Here is a 19,988-nt window from a genome sequence, read left to right as displayed (position 1 = left end):
TAAACATTTTTTGTAAATTGGATTAATTACATAAAATATATTTTATTATTTTTATGAATATAAAAACAACTGGGATCGCTTAACACTCTTCATGGTGGAGTGGTACCTAATCTAATGGGATCTAGGGCTAGTCCTCGATGCAGAACTTGGTGATGATGACAACGAATATCTAGGAAGTTGGGCTTTTTGTCCCCCTAAACATTGTGTAGTTTTTAAATGTTATGACAACGACAGGTTTGCATTTTCTCTTAAACTTGTAGAGCTTAAAAAATATGACAGTAATAGTTTGTATTAAACATGTAAAGTGTGTAAAATAAATATGACAGAAATATTTTGTATTAAACATGTAAAGAGTTAACCGCCCTTATATAAATAAATAAAAAGCAAATTCTGAACACCAGTAATATTATTTTATTTTATATATATATTTTAAAGGCATTGTTGTATATTTGTATTTTTTTAAACATTGCATAACAGTAATATTAGCTATTAAACATGTAACGAGTACAAAAAAAAACCAGTAATATTTTTTATCACACTTTTTAGGTGTTAACTCCCTTTATATAAAGAAATAAATAGCAAATTTTTTACACCAGTAATGTTATTCGATTTTATATATATATATAACCACGAGTTTTCCAGATAGTTGCTAGGGAACAACCACCCGAAAATTCCATAGATGAATCCTTTAACCTAACCAAATCTGAAGAGGTAATTTTTTACAACTTCAGATAATGAATTTACAATCAATGGGGAACGAGTTGCCATATTTTCTAGAACCTGCAACAAATGCAAGGATCATGATCGACACAGGCAGTACCAGTTCCTTTATAAATTTTTTTTTAGGTTTTGAATATTTTAAAAACAAAATTATAAATGACCCATTTGAAGTCACCACCCTGCACATGGTACTGCAAATGAAAAGTTTAAAATGATCAATTCTTAACAGCAAAAGAAAGTTCAAATTTTTCCTATTCAATTTTCACGATCAATTTGATTTGCTGTTGGGATTATATAACATAAAGTTATTAAATATTCAATTAGATTTTGTTAACGACAAATTATACTACAAAGGAAAGTGTATTCCTATCTTATAACAAAATTTGGGTCATAAAGCAGGAACACCGGTGGGAACTCAAACATCTAATTATACTGTCGATGCAAGAAGTGAAAAAACCATCAAATTAAAAATATGGAAAATAGTGAGGGCATATTGTGATATCACAATATATCTGGGGTAGAAATCCCTCAATGTGTAATAAAAGTAGAAAACAATGAAGCGTTGTGTAAGGTACTGAATCCAATGGAAATGAATATAACTCGTAATAGATAAGCCATTTATACATAGTTTTTCAAGTGCAATGATCTGAACTTGTGTTAATTGTGATATTTTGTGTGTTAATGTTTGACAAATACAACAGGGTTGTTTCTCTTTGATTAGCGGTTTTTGTATTAATTTTTTTACACTATAAAAAATTGTTATAAGGCTGTGATATATGTTAGGCAATTTGTATCTTGTTGAGGCTATTCAAATACACAAATGCGTATCTAATGAAAAGAATGACACATATATACTGTCAATAAATATATAGAAAAAGTATCAGGTGTGCCTCAGGGCAATTGTTTAAGCCCATATCTTTTTGTCATCTATGCAAATGAGTCGGAGGTAGTGCTGAAGAGTTGTGAATACTTCATGTTGTACTGCAGCATACCTAGACTAAAGAATGTAGCACTTTATGTATTTCTTAATCAACTTAAAATAATTTCATATGTAATCAATCCGTTTTAAGCATAAATAATAAATAACTTCAGTTGGACGTTCGCAAACGTCACACCTGAACTAAACAACTCGACGTCGCCAATTTTGTTCCGTCGTACGAAGAAATACGCGGAAATCGAAGAAGGTCGAGGTTGGTGTCGTTGTTTGTCTAATTAAATCAAACGCAACATTTGTTTTCCACCCAATTGGCGGTTTGTTGTGTTTATACTGGGAGTTTGAACATCACGCCACTGCTAAACTGGTACGGCAGACGTCATATGACAGCGGGGTCAGCTGTCAGGTGATTTCGCCCCCAGTAATACTCGCCATCGTTTGACACTTACGTACCTCCACTTACATATTCTGTTCTATCCACTCTAGACTCAAAGGAACCTGACTGTTTTTTGTGTATTTATCTCGTCTCAATTTAGATAAATTTAAAGGTGAGTCGAAATTTGAATTTCAAAGCGCATAAATTACAAATCGCGTTCAGCACATTTGTATACAATGGGATCTGACTCATTTTACCGGCTGAATTTAATTGTAGTTAGAATTGTTTGTTTATATTTTCCTTTTCTGTCATTTTTTTTGTCATTTGTTTGACATGTTTTCACTTCGTTATATATTCGTACACAAACCTATACAAACAACCTATGACCTATGACAATTGTACATTTTTTTATTTGTAGACCAAACATATTACATGTTTAGTTGTATTATTATTAGTATTATTATTAGTTGTTAGTATTTGTGATCACAACGATCTATTAGTGTTCTCGCACACTAACACCCAGCATCAACAATGATTTATATGTTTATAACAACCAATAGAATATTATCTGCATAAGTTTGTCGATAAAACAAAACACATTTGTTTATGTATATTTATTTAATATGCTTTTTTTCCCCATGCACTAAAACTAATGCCAGCGCTGCACCTGAAGCCATGCCATGAAAAATCAGCCAGTGCTGGCACTTAGTATGAGGGATTAAGAAGGTCTTGAAGCCATTGTCGATGATTAAAGCGACATGGCATGGCATGAGGGCTCGGGCAGTAGGTCTAAACCTACGATCGAGAGGTTGGTGTGAAACTTTTGGAATCAGAAACGTATCAGTTCGTTGACAAAACGACTTGAGGTCGTTGTTGATAGTGAGAAAGGAGCTTTGACGACTTGTCGGAGGTCTTTTGATTGGAAGGATGTGCTGGATGTTGGACGGCTTGGCAGAACCCCACAGTTCCGCCCCTGTGCAAAGTGTTCGCAGTTACGTCTTGTATAAGGTTAGTTTAGTTTTGACATACAAGGCAGATTTCAGTTCTAGAAGTCTTCATAGTTGTCCACATCTTCTGTTAAATTGTTGTTTCTCTTGAGTCTTGTGTGGGGATTCCACGTCTGCCGTATAGTCATAAATACCTACTTGAGTGGAAGTCATTAGCGTCTTGTTGCTAAATATATAAGATATTTGTTTATCATATTTTTGATTTGTAGACTATACATATAGTATTTAGTGACTGGGAGTTTTTGGTGGACCTGAAAAGGGCTGGTGTTGTTTGAAAGCGTAGCGTTGAGATGATGTATCGAGGCCAGGAATGAGTGTGTGTGCCTGTTGATAGAGAGAGTAGTTGGCTGAGGTCCAGGGCTATGAGTCAGCTGATTCTACCTCGGTTGAAGGGACTCTGGTGCAGCAGTTGGCCGAGTGCAGTGGTTTGCATGTAGTCTAAGTCGGCTATGTTGAGAAGGCGAGTTTGAGGCTAACGCTGAGAGTACCCTTCCATCGTCGTAGGTGCTTCAGTAGTGATAAGCGAAAACTTGTTGGGTTGACGATTCTGCTGTTGTTGATTAGTGATTGGTGAGAACTCATCGGGTAGATGAGTCTTGAGGTGTGAGTGAGACCTCATCGGGTTAACGAACATTGTTAGTGCTCCTGTTTATTTACGAACTGGCTCTGCTCTGGTTTGCTACAGAGTGGAGGGCGAGACCATTCCAGAAACGGTAGTGACACAAATTACCACTACAAGCACAAATTACAAATGTGATCACAATGTTTTTGAACATGGCCACACATTAAGGCCAGTGGTGCACTCGAAGAACATATGTCATAAGAAACTAGCCAATGCTGGCACTCATTGCAGGGTATTTAAGTCTTGGATTTGAAAATTTGAGTCTTCTTGATTCAGGATACGAGGTCGCTGTCAAAAATCAAAAATCCCGTCCAGTTGGATGGGACATGCCTCTGGCCGGATATCATTGTTACCAGCGAGAGTATTTGTCCTAGACCTCAACTATGAGCACATTAGATAGGGTGGTGGACCTCACAAAAATGTGAGGTATTGCGGGAAGCCATGAGAAACCAGCCAATGCTGGCACTTAGTGTGAGAGATTTAAGGGACGAGGAGGCCATCTTCGATTAGGGATTGGGATAGGCATAAAAGAGACCTTCACAAGGCCTTCTGCACCTCAACCTGAGTAAATGTATTGTGCTCCTCTGTTTTTTTTTATAACTCACTGCTGGCTTCAGGTTGTTAATCAACCTCTATAGCCTTGCTAGTGGCTCCTTAGTGTAGGATCTTGCTTGCTGCTTTTCCTCTCCTAGTTGCAAGAATCTACACCTACATAGACCCTCACATAAACTGTGTTCTTCTTCCTCGTAGTATCTGCACAGTGTTTCTTCTGTCTGTACTCCTATCTGGTGTATGTGCCTTCTTAGGCGTCAGGAGTCCAACTAAAATCCTGGTTAAGTTGTGGTTACCCCTCCAGTAATTCCTTCGTAAGCTTTGTGTATGGCCCTTCAATGGTTCTTTTCGCTTCCCTCATGCCTGGAGTATTGTTCCACCAGGTTTTGGACTCATTGAGGATCCATTTTTGGATGCATCCTTTTTTTGTGGCACAGTGCTAGGCCACAGTAGGCTTCAGGACCTGAGATTGTAAACGAATATAAATATTTAGAAGTCATAATTACCCCGAGACTCTCTTGGGCAAAGCACTTCTCTTGGAAAGCGTCAGTGGCTAAATTAGGTCTAAATAACACATGGTCAACCTTCCTACTCAAAGAAACTATCCCTATTAAAGTCAAGTATAATATTTTTAAGGCGATAAGTCGTGCAATTCTGTGCTATGGCTGTCAAATGTGGGGATACCAGAGGTTTGAGACAATAGAAAAAGTGCAACGTTTTTTTTGTAAGAAAGTTGTTCACATTGCCATCTGGTACACCAAACTATATATTATATTTAGAGACCAACTTGGATTTAATTTTGGTGTATACACTTAAGCTTCACTACTTATGTTTGTAATAGAATATTGTGAAAGTTCTGATGTCTCTCGATACTATATACACAAAAATAACATCGTTGGCGGTCATAAAGACTAATATTTCATGGTTCGCTCACTGGAAATATTTGTTTGAAAAGTACAACTTGCCCTTCCTCATATCCTTAGACAACCTCTATGACTGGCATAATCATTTTTCAATTCTTATTAATCAAATTAAAAAACAACATCATGAAGAATGCCGGTCACGTGTCCAAGCATCTACGCATCTCACACTTTACAAGGAGGTACAAATTTCTCCTGCATTGTTCGACCTACATGAAGATAATTTTGACGGTCTATGTCTCAATGAGTTGAGATGGCTATTTAAGCAAAGAAGTGAGGTTTTGCACTTAAACTCGGCTGTTTGGATCAGAGGGGAATTGGGAATCTGTTCTTTGTGTAATTCGCACTCTATTGAAACTGTATCCCACTTCTTGGCGGAGTGCTCATCCCAGAGTTGATCTGTTACGGTTTTTGAGTGGCTCAAATTCGCGGCCCTTAATTCGTTACACTAGGCATGCATGGAACTACAGATATGAATTAATTAATGAGTTTAATTTTTGATTTCTATTGTACAATCTGTTTTTCTGTTCTCTTTCACATTTTGGCAGTTGTTTCTCCTTTTTTTCCTTTTTATTGCGTAGGCTATCACTTTTATTTTATTTGGATTGTTTAATCAACGACCTCTGGCAGACGGATCCAAGATCCATGGCCTTAAATGCTTTGATATCTAAATTGTCTTTTTTCCTTTTTTTTAATGTTTAATAAAGCATTATTATTATTATTATTATTAGGCTTCAGGGCCTAGAGAATTCATATTGGCTCTTTTTTTGGCTAACAGGTCCACTTTTTCATTGCCTCCATGTTCCTAATACCCAGGGACTCAAGTCAGGTTCAGGTCATTGATGTCACTGACTTCTGCCAGGAATTCATACAATTCCATTCACTTTTTGCCTTTACCTTGCATGAGGCTAAGGCCAAGGCCAGTGCCATCTGACTGTCAGAGAAAATGACTATCTACCTGGAATGTGTTCCTAGCCTTTTAATTTTCTGGTGCAGTTGCTATGATTTCAAATGGGTTCTCGGGATGGGAATGTGTAGAGAGGGTTCGAGCATTAGGTCTAAACCTACGATCGAGAGGTTAGTGTAAAACATTTGGAATCGGAAACGGATTAGTTCATTGACAAAAGGAATGTTGAGGTAATTGTGGACAGTGAAGTTAGTGTTGGCAATTTGTCTGATGGCCTTTGATTAGTAGGATGCACTTGGCTTGGCAGAACCCCACAGTTACACTCTGCAAGTGCAAAGTAATCATAGTTAAGTCTTGTATAAGGTTAGTTTAATTTTGACGGTCAAGACGATTCAATCCCAGAACTCTTTGTAGTTGTCCAAATCTCATGTTAACTTGTTGCCTCTTAAGACTTGTGTTCCATGTCTACTGTCTAGGTGTAGTCCTAAATCCTAAGTCCTAAGTATTTGACTTGAATGAAACCGTTTTTTCAATGTGAACATACAATGAGTACATTTGTCTTCATTCAGTCTTGTCAATTTAGATAAATAGGTTCATTGAGTTCTTTTTTGGTTGACTTCTAAAAAAAACCACGGCAGTTGTGTTTTAATGAAAATTTTCTTTAGTGTTGTAAGAAATAACTGAGGAAGAAATGGCGCCGATTATGTCGGTAATTAAAAATATAATAAATCATCCCGGTGAATCTTTGAAAAAAGTCAAAATGATAATAATGACAACAAATTTAAAAATTGGAAACCAAAAAGGAGCATTGTTTTACATCACCAAGAATCCAGAAAGTCCAGCTAAAGAATTTAAAACAACCACACAGAAGGAATCATCTCAGAAAACCACGGATAACAATCAAATGAATATATCAGAAGAACCGAAATTTGCAAAAGAAAATGAACGATGGTTAAGCCACCTGTATTACAACCTGGATATTCCACAACTATTTGAAGATATTAAACAAAAAATGTCATATAATAAATCTACACCCGAAGTTAAAGTCCCTGCTTGGAAAACAACACGCCGCCAAATAACACAGGTAAAATTATTAATTGTCGTTAGTAATTTGTTAAATTGCTCTTCTAAGAGTTAAATACTTTTTTAGGAGAAGATCAATAGTGAAACATCATATTTACTATCACTTCTTATTAAATCTGAAAGCGCAGGGAGTCGGTTGAAACGACTTGAAAATTTTCTAAGTCATTTGATCACTTATCCAGAAGCCAAAGAATATGCTGTGGAGGTAATGACACTTTATACTGTGTAGAGATTAGTGACTGTTAATCGATAGTTATTCAGATATCGTGAGACCCGACTGCATCTCACGATATCTGAATAACACTTTATACTTTTAAGTTTACCTATAAATACAATTATGCTTAATTTTCTAGGAAGGCGTCATCCCTTCATTGTTAGAATTTCAAAAATTGTCTCGTGATGCAAGCACTACTCACATTGTAAGACAGATACTCGTTACTCTCGGTTATGTGGAACCGCCAAAATCCTATGGTGTAAGGTTACTTTCAATTGATGGTGGTGGAATGAGGTAATTAGACTTATAAAACATATTTATGGTCGGATTTTTAATATTTTTTATAGCAATATAATGATAACTCACATCACAGTGACCTTTCAATGTAATGCTATAACGCCAAATATAATATAATACATTTCTTATAATATATTCGATTGAATGATACAGTATTTCTTTTTATAATAATTTTTTACTTCATGTTAAATTCTATGTTTATCTGTCAGATGAATAAGTAATTTGGTCATTATTGATTCGCCTGTCAGCTCAAACCAGCAAATAGGCAGACCAAAATGATCGGTAACGATCAAATTAGAGTTCATCACCTTGCAGACCACATAGAGAAACGTCACAATATAACCTTTCTCTGAAACCAAATTTATGAACTTAATAGAATAAACCTAATTTCAAATTTATAATTATTTTTAAATCAAAACATTGTTCAGTGTTCAAGGCTGATGCAGGCATCCGTCAGGGTAGCATTACTGCTGATTCCCATCCCAATATCAATATCCTAATACTGATGACACTACCATTTTATCCTCAAATTCTGACCCTGTTGCTCACCCTCTAGATACCTATATTTCCTAAAAAAAGACTCTAGACAACCGGCTGACCTGAAATTCCCACGCAAAACTTAAAAAACAGAATAGAACTGATGATACCAGTTATTTAAAAAACTACTAGACAACAGATTAATGCTATGTATAGCACAATACTCAAACCAATGGACATAACAGCATAGAACTACAAGGTTCAACCAAACACCTTCACATTCACAAATCCTTCATTTTATGTTTCCAAAATTCAAACTGCACCATCCATCCCTTTATAAAAGTAGTTGCAAGATCCAGGTACAAAAAAATTCCACTCTAACTTCCAATCTCAGTCTAATCCTCATGCACAAGAACTTTTCTTCCCAATAATCCTTTTGAAGTCTAAAAAAAACAGGGCCCTGAGACCTGCTCTGAGGGTGTATAAATTTATAATTAATCAATGATTTAGGAGTGTTTCTCCACTTAATTTATTATTATTTTATCTCTATGTGATCTGTGGAACTTTTCTGTTATTTATTATCCAATTCCTCAATAATAATAATAATAATAAAAAAAAATTATATTATGTATTCATGTCATGGCTAATTGGAAATCATTATGTTAATTTAGTATTCAAAACAAGCTGATCAAATTAAGTTATCCTTTTATAAAAATAAGCAAAGTATTTAATAAAACTTGAAATTTGTCTCTTAAGTTGTTAATACAGCATAGTAATGATTGTTTAGGGGCATTGCTGTCATTAATATGCTTGAGAAATTAGAAGAACTGTCAGGGAGAAAAATTTTAGAGTTGTTTGATTTTGTATGTGGAGTCAGCACTGGTGCCATTATCATATGCTGCCTACGTGAGTCTGAAGATGTTAGCGAGTAGTTTCAATATTTAATATTGTCTTTTATGCTGTAGTTCCCCCACACGAGATGTCTTTAAGTGAAATAAAAGATCTGTATAGGAATTTAAGTGCACAAGTATTTACTCAGAGCACTTTGAGAGGGACTAGCAATCTAGTCTGGAGCCACGGCTATTACGATACGGCTGCATGGGAAAAACTTCTGAAGTGTTACGTTGGAGAGACTAAATTACTAGATTCTGCTAAACATGAAATTTGTCCAAAGGTAAATTGATAATAAGAAAAAATTAATTTATTTGCTTGTTTATTACTAGTAAATAATGGTAGTGATTTGTGAATATTTAATTACATGGCATAATCAAAAGCTTGAGATTTAAAGTCAGACATTTAAATATTTATTTACTTTTTTTAGGCTGCTACAATTTCCACAATTATAAACAAGTCGAAAGTTGCACCTTACATTTTTAGAAACTACGATTATCCATATAATAGAAAATCAGAATATGCTGGAAGTATTAATCATACTATGTTTCAAGCTGTGAGGGCGTCAGCAGCTGCACCTACAATTTTCGAAGAGTTTAGAATTGGTGACATACTTCATCAGGTAATTTTTTTCCCCAGTTGGCTAGCTGCCATGGCTTCACACATGGTGAAAAGGCACTGTAACTCATGTACACTCGTAGGTATATACATATATTGTGGCCTAACCTAAGTTTGATGCATCTGAGGGTATTGGATATTCTCCTGAGGATCCACCATAATTCACTCTCGTAAATACATTCACACTGACTACAATACTTTTATACTATAGGTTTGCTCCAACATGCAAGTACCAACCAGTTGCCAACTAATCCATGATTTATGATTGCACCTGACCGAACTTTGATTGATCACAAATTCTTAACTCTGATAGAATGTTTTTTTCCGATCTCTGACTTGTGCTGAAATTTGTCCATCAAAAACCTTAAACTCATTCAGTCAATTGTCTCTCCTCTACTAATTATTATATGCAGCAAAATGCAATATACAAAAATGGTTGAATGTAAATCACTGAGAGGCAAATAAAGTGACCATCCTTAATGTTTTCAATTATCTCTTAGAATCCTCCATTGGTTATCGTACAACAATATTTAGTTCGTTTTAAAAGATTTGAGGCAAATAAAACATATAAAATCTCCCCCTCTTGTGTTTACAATTGGATTTTGTAAATTAATCTTTGAAAAGTCAGCCTCTTCTTTGTTGGTTTTTCTGTAAAGTTTCTTTCTAACGTTATTTTGACAGTCAAAAACCAGTCACACACCTAGCTTGAAAATGAGTTGGAATGGGCAACTGACAATTTGAGTTTGGGTTTGTAGTGTGATGATATCAAAACTCAACTGTGCATGCACCGATTTGCTGGCGGTTTGGACACATGATGTGAGGAGTTTTACGCCCACATCACTAAAAATGTATGTATATAAAACTAGCTTAAGTTGGTGGCTCGGTGAGGTACTGTATATTTCGCCACAAACCTCCCTGCACATACATAAACATTTGATCTAATAAATACATTCATACAATATGCATAGATAAAATTTGTGGAGTTACTGGGGTATTTGGTATTACATCAATGCCTCCCCCTTTTCACTCTAATCATAATTACCCTAAAAAACTAGCCTAATTGGTGGATCTGGGGGTACTCTATATTCTGCCACAAGCCTACCCACACACATTCACTTAACCAATTATGCTAATAAATACATTCATTCAGAATAGTAAAATGTCTAACCTAGTTTGGTGGTTCTGTGGGGTATTCTGTATTCCACCACATGCCCACCTATTTACTCAAACACTTTTGCTAATAAATACATTCATTCAGAATGGTAAAATGTCTAACCTAGTTTGGTGGTTCTGTGGGGTATTCTGTATTCCACCACATGCCCACCTATTTACTCAAACACTTTTGCTAATAAATACGTTCACTCAGAATGGTAAAATGTCTAACCTAGTTTGGTGGTTCTGTGTGGTATTGTGTATTCCACCACATGCCCACCTATTTTCTCAAACACTTTTGCTAATAAATACATTCATTTTAGCAGAGGAAAACCATGTATGGAAAACTATCAAGTGCGGCCATATGTATTTATCCGCTTCAGATATCCAATCATATTTTCACTGCCATCACTGCTGTGTCTTAGCATGTCGTTGAGATTCATGGCCAAGCCACACCTTTTTCTGTGCGGTGCCAATTGGTCGCCCTCTACCAATAAGTGTGGAGATGCCTTGTCTGGTGTGGCCAATTCGTAGTCTGTTCATCACAATCTTTTGTTTTTTCCATGCTCTCCTTGGCACATGTTTTGACCGCTTTTAATTTGTCGGTCATTACAACCCAGCGATTTTGTCAATCTTCCCAACATAAATTATTTAAATAATTTTTTGCATATGCTGGGCAAAAGGGTCTCACAGCTCAGTTAGCTTTCGCATTGACTCCTGTGTTGATGTGTCCCAGAATTCAGGCAATAACGATTTCTTCTTTTCATTCTTTATTTCATCAATTTTCTTTCATATTACCTGGATTTGTGGATACATGGAGAATATATTATGGATGGTTAAGGTTGCGATAAGCGAGTCCGTGCAGATAACATATTGATTGTGACTGATTTGCCAAATCTCTCTCAGTGATTTCTTCTTATTCTAAATATTTCAATTCAAATTTAAATTTAAGCTTTATTGCCAAGGTCCATTAAGCATACATAATTGAGTATTTTTGTAGGATGGAGGAATGATAGTGAACAACCCAGCGGCAGTAGCTGTTCACGAAGTAAGAACACTTTGGCCCGATGAATCACTCAGTTGCGTTGTGTCTTGTGGGACTGGTAAACTTTTACCGACAATGTTTCAAGATGAGATTAGTGCTGATGCTAAACAGACTAGCTCTTCATGGAAGACAATCTTCAACAAAATTTTAGAAAGCGCTACAGACACAGAAGGTAAATATTCTTTGGACCTCATAGGATAGACGATAAAGACAAATGTATAAATTTTTTATCTTGATACAATCTGCATTCCATGATATTTTGATGCAGCTGACAGAACACATATTTTGAACATCCTATGGGTGTTATAGTCAACTAAAGCCCAAAAAACTCACTACTTTGATGCATTGACTATGGTTGTTGGCTATATGTCCCATACCCTCCTTCTTTCTATAGCCAGAATGACAAAGGAAATGATAATGAAGCTTAGTTTAAAATTACACCGTCGGTACTCTTCGGTCCTATTCCCATCTGACGTTCACTTTTTCGGAGAATTATGTGCATTCAGGAGTTTGATGATTTCCAACAGCTGTAAAATGGGCTAAGTTTATTTTTTAAGTCCTGGGATTCAAACTGATAAGAAGGGTATAACTTGGTCTGTAACTCAGGAGAAGGTTCTAGGTACCGATGGAGACTATTTCAATGTATAAAATTTCTAAACCAATTTTAATTGTAAAAATTATTAAATAAACCCTTTAATCTCGGACTTTTCTGGTTACCTGGTAGCTGCAGTAAAGTGCGCCCAGAAAACAGAAATTTTCTGATTAAAAGTAAAATTTTGTACTGATATTTGTTAATTATCCTTTTCTCAGTGTTTTAGTTTATATATTTATCTATAAAAAATTAATTTTTTCAGATTTATTTACTTATTAAAAGCAAAACATTAAAAAAAAAAAAAAAAAAAAAAATACCAGGGAGCTAATAAAAATTTTTCTTTCAATTAAAATTAAATTTTCTCCTTTTGTTTTGATTTTTTTCCAGCTGTTCATAACATGTTGAATGATTTACTCCCTGAAGACGTATACTACAGAATTAACCCTCATCTATCCAGGAAAGTGACAATGGATGATGTCCACGAGACAACGATTTCGTTACTAGAAGCAGATACGGAAATGTATTACAGAAGGAATAAAGAGAAATTTCAAGAGATTGTCAAGAAGCTTCTCTTACCTAGATCTAAAGTTCAACTTTGTCAAGATTATGTGATGACAAAGCTTAGAGAAATAAAGCATTGATTTTTTTTCTTCGCTTTTTTTTTTTTTTTTTTTAATAACAGAACAAAGGAAATTGTGATATTAGGTTAATTTATTTTATGTGTTGTATTGTTAATGCATATTCATTATCATTTTATATATAACTAATGTGATTTGTGAAGTTACCTGATTTTACATGTTTTTAGTTACATCCTAAAGTTATGTATCGGGTTGTCCGGAAAATAATGCAGGATTTTAAGTTTTCATTAAAAAAAATCTATATAAAATATTCTGTTTNTGGGAAATTATTTTGATTAAAGAACATTGCTTTAAAGTAACTAGTTTCTTTTTTTTTGTTTAATACCAAAATCCTGCATTATTTTCCGGACAACCCAATACGAATAAATTATTTTTTATATTGCCAGTTTTTCTTTCTTTCTTAGATTCTAATTCCTTGCATATTTTATTTGAGGTCTATGAGGTGAGTTAGGTTGGTCGGTTCATATAATCTAAACAAACCCACCTCTGAAGATGGCACAGGATGATCGGAAATGGCCAAACTAATAATATGAAAAATTTTTGATTTACAACTGTCTAAAGATTTTGTATTATTTGCAGTAATTTGCTGAATTTAATCTGGAGTAAAGAGAGAAAAACTAATATAAAGAAATTTGAGAGATTCTATTCACCTGTCACTTTATCCTAAAATCTAATATGTCCGATAGGTACTTTCAAGTATGAACGAGGACATCCTTCTCACACATTTATTTTGCCAAAGCAGGTGTTCCACAAGGCAGCATCCTAGGTCCCATTCTCTTCTCAGTATACATTGCAGACATTTCTATAAATTTTGATAGGAATCCATATATATACAGATGATATCGCCATGCTTAGTTATTTCTCCATTGAGCCATTGCTTTGCTTTCAAAGATTACATAGGTGGCTGTTTCTTCCTCCATATTGCATAACCTACAAATGGATCATCATTGATTATGCCCATGTTGTGTATGTTTTATCAGATGTCAGTGACTGGTAGTCCTACCACTCCTTTGATTTTAGCCCTCTCTGACTGTACCAGTGAGTTTACCTTTACCGGCCTTGGTGAGGGTTGTTTTAGTATAACCTGTAGTAGAAATGATGAATGGTGGAGTGAGTGCGGTGTTCAATCTTTTTAAAAAGGATTTGACCTTACTGTGTCTTCCATAAAGAAACGGAGGAATTAAACTTAATGAAATCAAATCACAGCAATAATACCATCTCTTCTCCAATCTACTGCAACCCTGTTCCTCTCCTGGCAACCAATGTCATCCGCTATTTTACTATTTGACAAAATACTTGGAGCTCCCAAATTTGACTCAAAAGAATACAATTAAACAGACAATATAAACTGATCGAAACTCTCACTCGAAAACAAATGCCTCATTGACATATTTCTAACCAATCTGAACATAAGAATTAAACTGTAGGGTTCAAGCAAGCGTTCCATCGTACAAAGAATCCAGTCACTCCAGACAAAAATCCTTGCGTCTATTATCCAAGTTTCTTACTTCATATCCAACCTTACTATCCACACAGAACAACAAATCCCATTTGTTCTTGAAACTGGCAGAAGTCGGTACAGACGCCTCCATAAAACCCTTGAACCTTATCCCAACTATTTAGCCCCTGTTTGATTTAATTTATCCCTTATAAATGTAAAATAAAGAAATGGACGATCAACCTTTTAAGCATATAATTCCTGAACAGGATGGTTTTGTCAAACGGTACTCTAATTCAACTAAATTGCTTCTTTAGATTGATTTTATTAATAAAAATCTCAAATTGGACTACAGAGTTCATGATATTTACACTGACATATCCAAGGCTTTCAACAAGGTTAACTTTCATATTCTTCTCAGGAAGCTTAAGCTGTAGGTGACCATCTTCTTTCTTGGCTCGACTCCTATTAGACTGGAAGTTCTTACAGGATTGTGTATAACAGTTCCATCTCATTTTCATATCAAATTCTGTCCGGAGTCTCTCAGGGCTCACCTTAGGCCGATACTTTTTTATTATTTTTCAACAATGTTTCATCGATTTTTTGTTTTTCTTCATTCTCTCTTTTAGGTGATGACCAAGTTATTTTCCAATATTTCTTCTATTTCGGATTGTGAATTACTTCAATTATATTTAAATGCTTTAATTTGTGTGTCAATCCATCAAAATGCAAATGCATTAAATGTATTGTATCTTCTAACCTGAAGGATTGTAGTTCTTGGTCGTATTACATTGCATTTTCCAATTTTTTACCTATTAAGAACTTTGGAGTACATTTTTTATACCATACCTCCAACAAGGAAAAGTGGGTTTAAATGTTTCAGGAGATGACAGGATCAAAATGGAGCAGCTGTTGAAGGTGAAGATATCATGGGTGTAAATTGCATAGAGGAAAAGACCTAGGACCCTACCTCGGGGTACACTACCTAGGGTTAACTGGGAAGATGGGAGAGTGTGCATGGCCTTCGCAAACCTGAAAATATTTATTGGAATGATAGGGTTTGAGGATATCTATATTAGCCACAATAGCTTCTCTTCCAAAGCTTGGAAAAATTCTCTCCTAAATGATACCCAAAAACAATAATGCCAAAGATGGCCCAAACAGCTACAATCAAATACATATAAAATAATACAATTTGGAAGACATTTTGATGTCTGTGTGGTGGTGAATTCGTTGTAGCTTGGCCTATCCTCATATTGGTTAGCCTATACTTGCTGTTTTCATCTATCAGACTTGTTTTGGCTTTTCAACACTGACGAAAGTTGCAATGAGTCTGACGGATGGAAACAGTCATTAGCAGACCGAGCTACATAATCCGTTTTGCCCACAAGTTTTTGTGTTTTTCCAGAAGTTGGAGATGTGTTAGGCATTTCCAGACCAGTTTTGAATTGAAGGTGGAGGGGTTTAATGCCTTCAGTGCTGCTTGGCTATCTGAGATCATGCACCTTTTAAAAGTATTTCTTGGGCACAGAGTTTTATTGGATCTCAGCTTGGAAAATTGATTGTGTGGGGCCTAAAGGTCTCGCTAGGTCGCAATTTAGGACTCCTGCCCCCTTGCTAAGTTCCATTTTAGACTATAATAAGGTGGCTATAGTTACAGGGTTTTTATTCTTCCAAATTTTGTTATTTTTATTTGGAAGGGTTTCCGAGAGATAAAACAATAGTTTTAGTCAAAAAAATTCACCTTTTAATCTTTATCTGTTGGATGAGGTCAATTAATTCTATTAGGACAGGATTAGGGGTTCTTTCAAAGAGGAAACTATGGGTGAGCCGGGAGTGGCCAATTCTAAGCCGGGTTAGAAAGGTGTCTCATTTTCGGGAAGGTCTGGAAGGCGATTCCCATTTTTTTACACCTTTTTTATTGCGAAGAGTCTGCAGTCAATCCATTCGCGCTTCCAAGCATCCCAGACGAGCTGCCTAGTGACAGCAGAGGTCATTAAAGGGAACTCCATTCCCTTTTAAATGAAAAAATGCGGTTTCAAAGGGTTCCACAGTAGATTTAGGTCGCACCGGACGAAAGGATTTTTAAAATCCTTATTCAACTTATTTAACCCCCTAAACCTAAAAAAGTTGAAATATGAATTTCAAAATACTAAAATTTAAAAAGGGGTGGTAGGCCAGTTAATATTATTTGCATTTCTGCAACGTTTCAGCAATTTTTGCGTCATATTAATGCAGATGTTTATGTATAAATAATACACTAGCTGGGGGCGTCGGTGACTGCAACGGTTTAGGCGTTGACATGGCGCTCATCACTGTAAGGTAAAGGTCCCGGGTTCGAATTCACAAATGGGATTTTTTTTTCGAAAACACCGGCACCCCGAGGGTTGAAAAAAAATACACTAGATAGTAGACATTCAAGTTAACTAAAATTAAACATAATTTTAAAAAGAGAGATTGGCCGTGAAAAAAATGTATTTTCCAAGTCCATTGATGGATTCATAGTTATTTTATGCTGCTGACCATATTGGAAGATGAAAGTATAAGTATAAAAAACGTAGTCGGAATAATGATAAGAGGTGGTGATAGTAAAAAACAAGGGCCAGTGTAGATTGAAGGTTGTAGATAAATGCGAAGCATTTGGTACTTTATGTAAATATGAACTGGAAATGCCGAATGCAATGGTTCATTTTATTTATTTTGTTCTCTTATTCCTAGGAGTCAGCAGATCGGTTGAGGGGAGTTTTTACCGGTGAGAGAGGCTGACCATGCAAATGACCACATCTTCTTCCCTCTTGAATTTATGACGTTCCATTCTCGCCATTTTTATCTCAATATTTCATTTTTTGGTTTTACATTAAAAGGCTGGGCAGAGGCCATTGTGCGGGTGACAGGAAGGGAGCTTGGGAATGACCCTTATGTTACGGCCGACATGGGACGCGGTTTTTTTCATGCTAGTCCTACCGGAGGGAGATAAAAATATGTCGGCCCTGTCACCTCTCAGTATTATTGGATTAAATACTAGCCGAGGGCTCTAGGTAGTGTTGAATTTGTTTTTATAGAGCGTGATAAAACAGGGGGCGGTTGACAGATTAAATAGAAAGCTGACAGGCCCTTGTCAACTGGGACAAAGTAAGGAGGACCTACCATTGTCGATATAACACCGCCTCAATTTATTCTCTCCACTCCATTCCCGCCATAAAAATGATGATCCTGCGGCAGGTTTTAAAAAACAAACGCAGGCATTAAATCCAAAAAGCCCGAAAGTCCCGAGAGAAGGGGCAGCTTTTCCCAGTAAGTAGGATCTATGCTACAACATACTCCTGATTCGTATCATCATATGAACAGGACTAATAAAAAAATGAACCTATAAAGTTAAAATTTCAATGTGATTTATTCAGTGTGATATGCCGCAAAAATGTTGATTCAAAAAGTAATTCAACTGAGTGTCTCGTGAAAAGACGTCAACAATTCAGGAGGTCATCCTGTTCTCCTCCTAAAATGTCTTACTTTTTATATGCTATAAAAATTCCTATTTGAAGGCTTTAAATAAAGGTTGCATAAAACGAATCTGGATTGATTTTTCCTAAAAACCTTTTTTTTGGTCTTATCTACTGAAAGCCTCTTTTGTGTTTTTGGCAATTTTTATTCTTCATTTAATGCAATCCTGAGGATTATTTTCTTATCGATTACTTAAAAAACCTAAAAGAAGAGAATTTCGATAAAATCCACAGGATTTATGCATTTTTAAGTGGAACACTAAAAAAAGTTATAGTTTCTTTTGCTGTTGAAATTCGTATTTAAGTGTTTTAAAAAGTGCTTAAAACGAATATGAATTGATTTTTCCAAAAGAAACTTTTTGCCTGCTTTGCTGGAAGCATCTTTTGGTTTATGTAACTTTTTATGTATCTATTCTTTAATTTAACACAATCCTGCAGATTATTTTCTTATCCTTCCTAAAAAACCTTAAAAGAAGAGAAATGAACATAAAACGAATCTGAATTAATTTTTTCAAAGGAAAAAAGCTTTTTTAGTCTGTTTACTGAAAGGCTCCTTTGGTTTTTGGCTTTTTTTATTCTTCATTTAATACAATCCTGCAGAATATTTTCTTGTCGTACCTAAAAACTTAGAAGAAGAGAATTTCGATAAAATCCAGAAAAGTTATGCATTTTTAAGTGGAACACTAAAAAATGTTATTTTTTGCTGTTGAAATTTGTATTTAAGACTTTTAAAGAGTACTTAAAACGAATATGAATTGATTTTTCAAGCATTTTTTGTAATGCTTTATGTATCTATTCTTTAATTTAACACAATCCTGCAGATTATTTTCTTATCCTTCCTAAAAAACCTTAAAAGAAGAGAAATGTACTTAAAACTAATCTCACTTGATTTTTCCAAAAGAGAAAAGCTTTTTTTTGTCTATTTACTAGGAAGCCTCTTTTGGTTTTTGTAACTTTTATGTTCCTAATTTCGTTTAATACAATCCTGCAGATTATTGTCTTATCCTACCTAAAAAAGGTAAAAGATGAGAGAAATTTAGCATTCCAATTCTTGCCCGAATAAGTTGAATTTGGATAAAATCCAGAGGAGTTATGCATTTTTAAATGGAGCACCATATAATGTTTGTGAAAAAATCGCCCCCCCCCGCTGGCTAAAATATATTTTTCGATTGCTATTGAAGTTCGTGGTTATGGGTTTTAAAGAGTGCTTATAACGAATCTGAATTGATTTTTACAAAAAAAAAAAAAAACTTTTCTTGGCCTACTTTACTGGAAGCCTCCAGGACATTTTGGACATTAAATCTAATGTTTAGAAGCGTGTTGTTTCTTATGTTCAATACTGTACCAAAAAATCATTTTTGTTTTCTTTGCATTACCTTAATAAAAAAAAAAAAAATAGACGTTTCAAAATTTTTATAACTAAGAATTTATAGAAAACTCCTTCAATTCAGCCTCGTTGTCTTCTGTAACATTCAGCAAAAGAAAAAAAAATGCAATGGAAATACGGTGTAAGGTATACATTTAGAAAGAGTCGGCCTCTTTATGGCCTTGCGCACCGTGACCAATATTGACCTATAGTACAATTTCTTTCTATTTTTTTTTTAAATTATTTTATTTATTTTATTTTTTAACAGATCCCAAAGTTCTATTAATGGGCTTAGCTGTTATGGACTTCCAAGTGTGTCCTTCAAGTTTTCCTCTCCCGCGAGTAGGAATCTCGTTTGCATACAAGTAGCTTTTTATATCTCTAATGTATTTTAATACAATCATCCACATTATTTTTTTAAACTACCTAAAGTCCGAAAAGAAGAGAGATTCAGCTTTCTGAATCTTGCAAAAAGGTGAAATTTGGAAAAAATCCAGAGGAGTTAGCAAAAAATGTTTGTGAAAAAAATCGCCCCCATTTTTTATTTGCCATTAAAATTCGTATTCGAAGGCTTTAAAGGTTGCATAAAACGGGTATGTATTGATTTGTAAAAAAAAAAAAAAACTTTTTTGCCTATTT

The 19,988-nt window shown here is 35.1% G+C and overlaps 1 protein-coding gene across 1 annotated transcript; it reads left to right on the top strand.

Moving 5' to 3' along the window:
* The first annotated feature begins 1,898 nt into the window (after positions 1-1,898).
* On the top strand, positions 1,899-13,061 carry LOC106670684 (calcium-independent phospholipase A2-gamma-like). The gene is made up of 9 exons (XM_014401207.2): positions 1,899-2,202; positions 6,704-7,122; positions 7,189-7,326; positions 7,475-7,629; positions 8,897-9,015; positions 9,075-9,283; positions 9,431-9,622; positions 11,771-11,987; positions 12,795-13,061. Exons 2-9 carry the CDS (start codon positions 6,730-6,732, stop codon positions 13,046-13,048), a joined length of 1,677 nt encoding a protein of 558 aa, XP_014256693.1. The 5' UTR covers positions 1,899-2,202; positions 6,704-6,729; the 3' UTR covers positions 13,049-13,061.
* The last annotated feature ends 6,927 nt before the right edge of the window (positions 13,062-19,988 follow it).

The sequence above is a fragment of the Cimex lectularius genome, unplaced genomic scaffold (genome assembly GCF_000648675.2).
Source record: "Cimex lectularius strain Harlan isolate CLEC.00 unplaced genomic scaffold, Clec_2.1 scaffold107, whole genome shotgun sequence".
Lineage (NCBI taxonomy): Eukaryota > Metazoa > Arthropoda > Insecta > Hemiptera > Cimicidae > Cimex > Cimex lectularius.
The sequence above is the reverse complement of the archived record's forward strand: the minus strand, read 5'-3'. Positions and strand labels throughout refer to the sequence as shown.

Excerpts from the sequence above, each read along its gene's own strand:
- LOC106670684 (XM_014401207.2), top strand. The coding sequence starts at position 6,730 with ATGGCGCCGATTATGTCGGTAATTAAAAATATAATAAATCATCCCGGT. Across the intron at positions 7,630-8,896 it reads ATTGATGGTGGTGGAATGAG|GGGCATTGCTGTCATTAATA; the intron begins GTAATTAGACTT and ends ATGATTGTTTAG. Across the intron at positions 9,284-9,430 it reads AACATGAAATTTGTCCAAAG|GCTGCTACAATTTCCACAAT; the intron begins GTAAATTGATAA and ends TACTTTTTTTAG.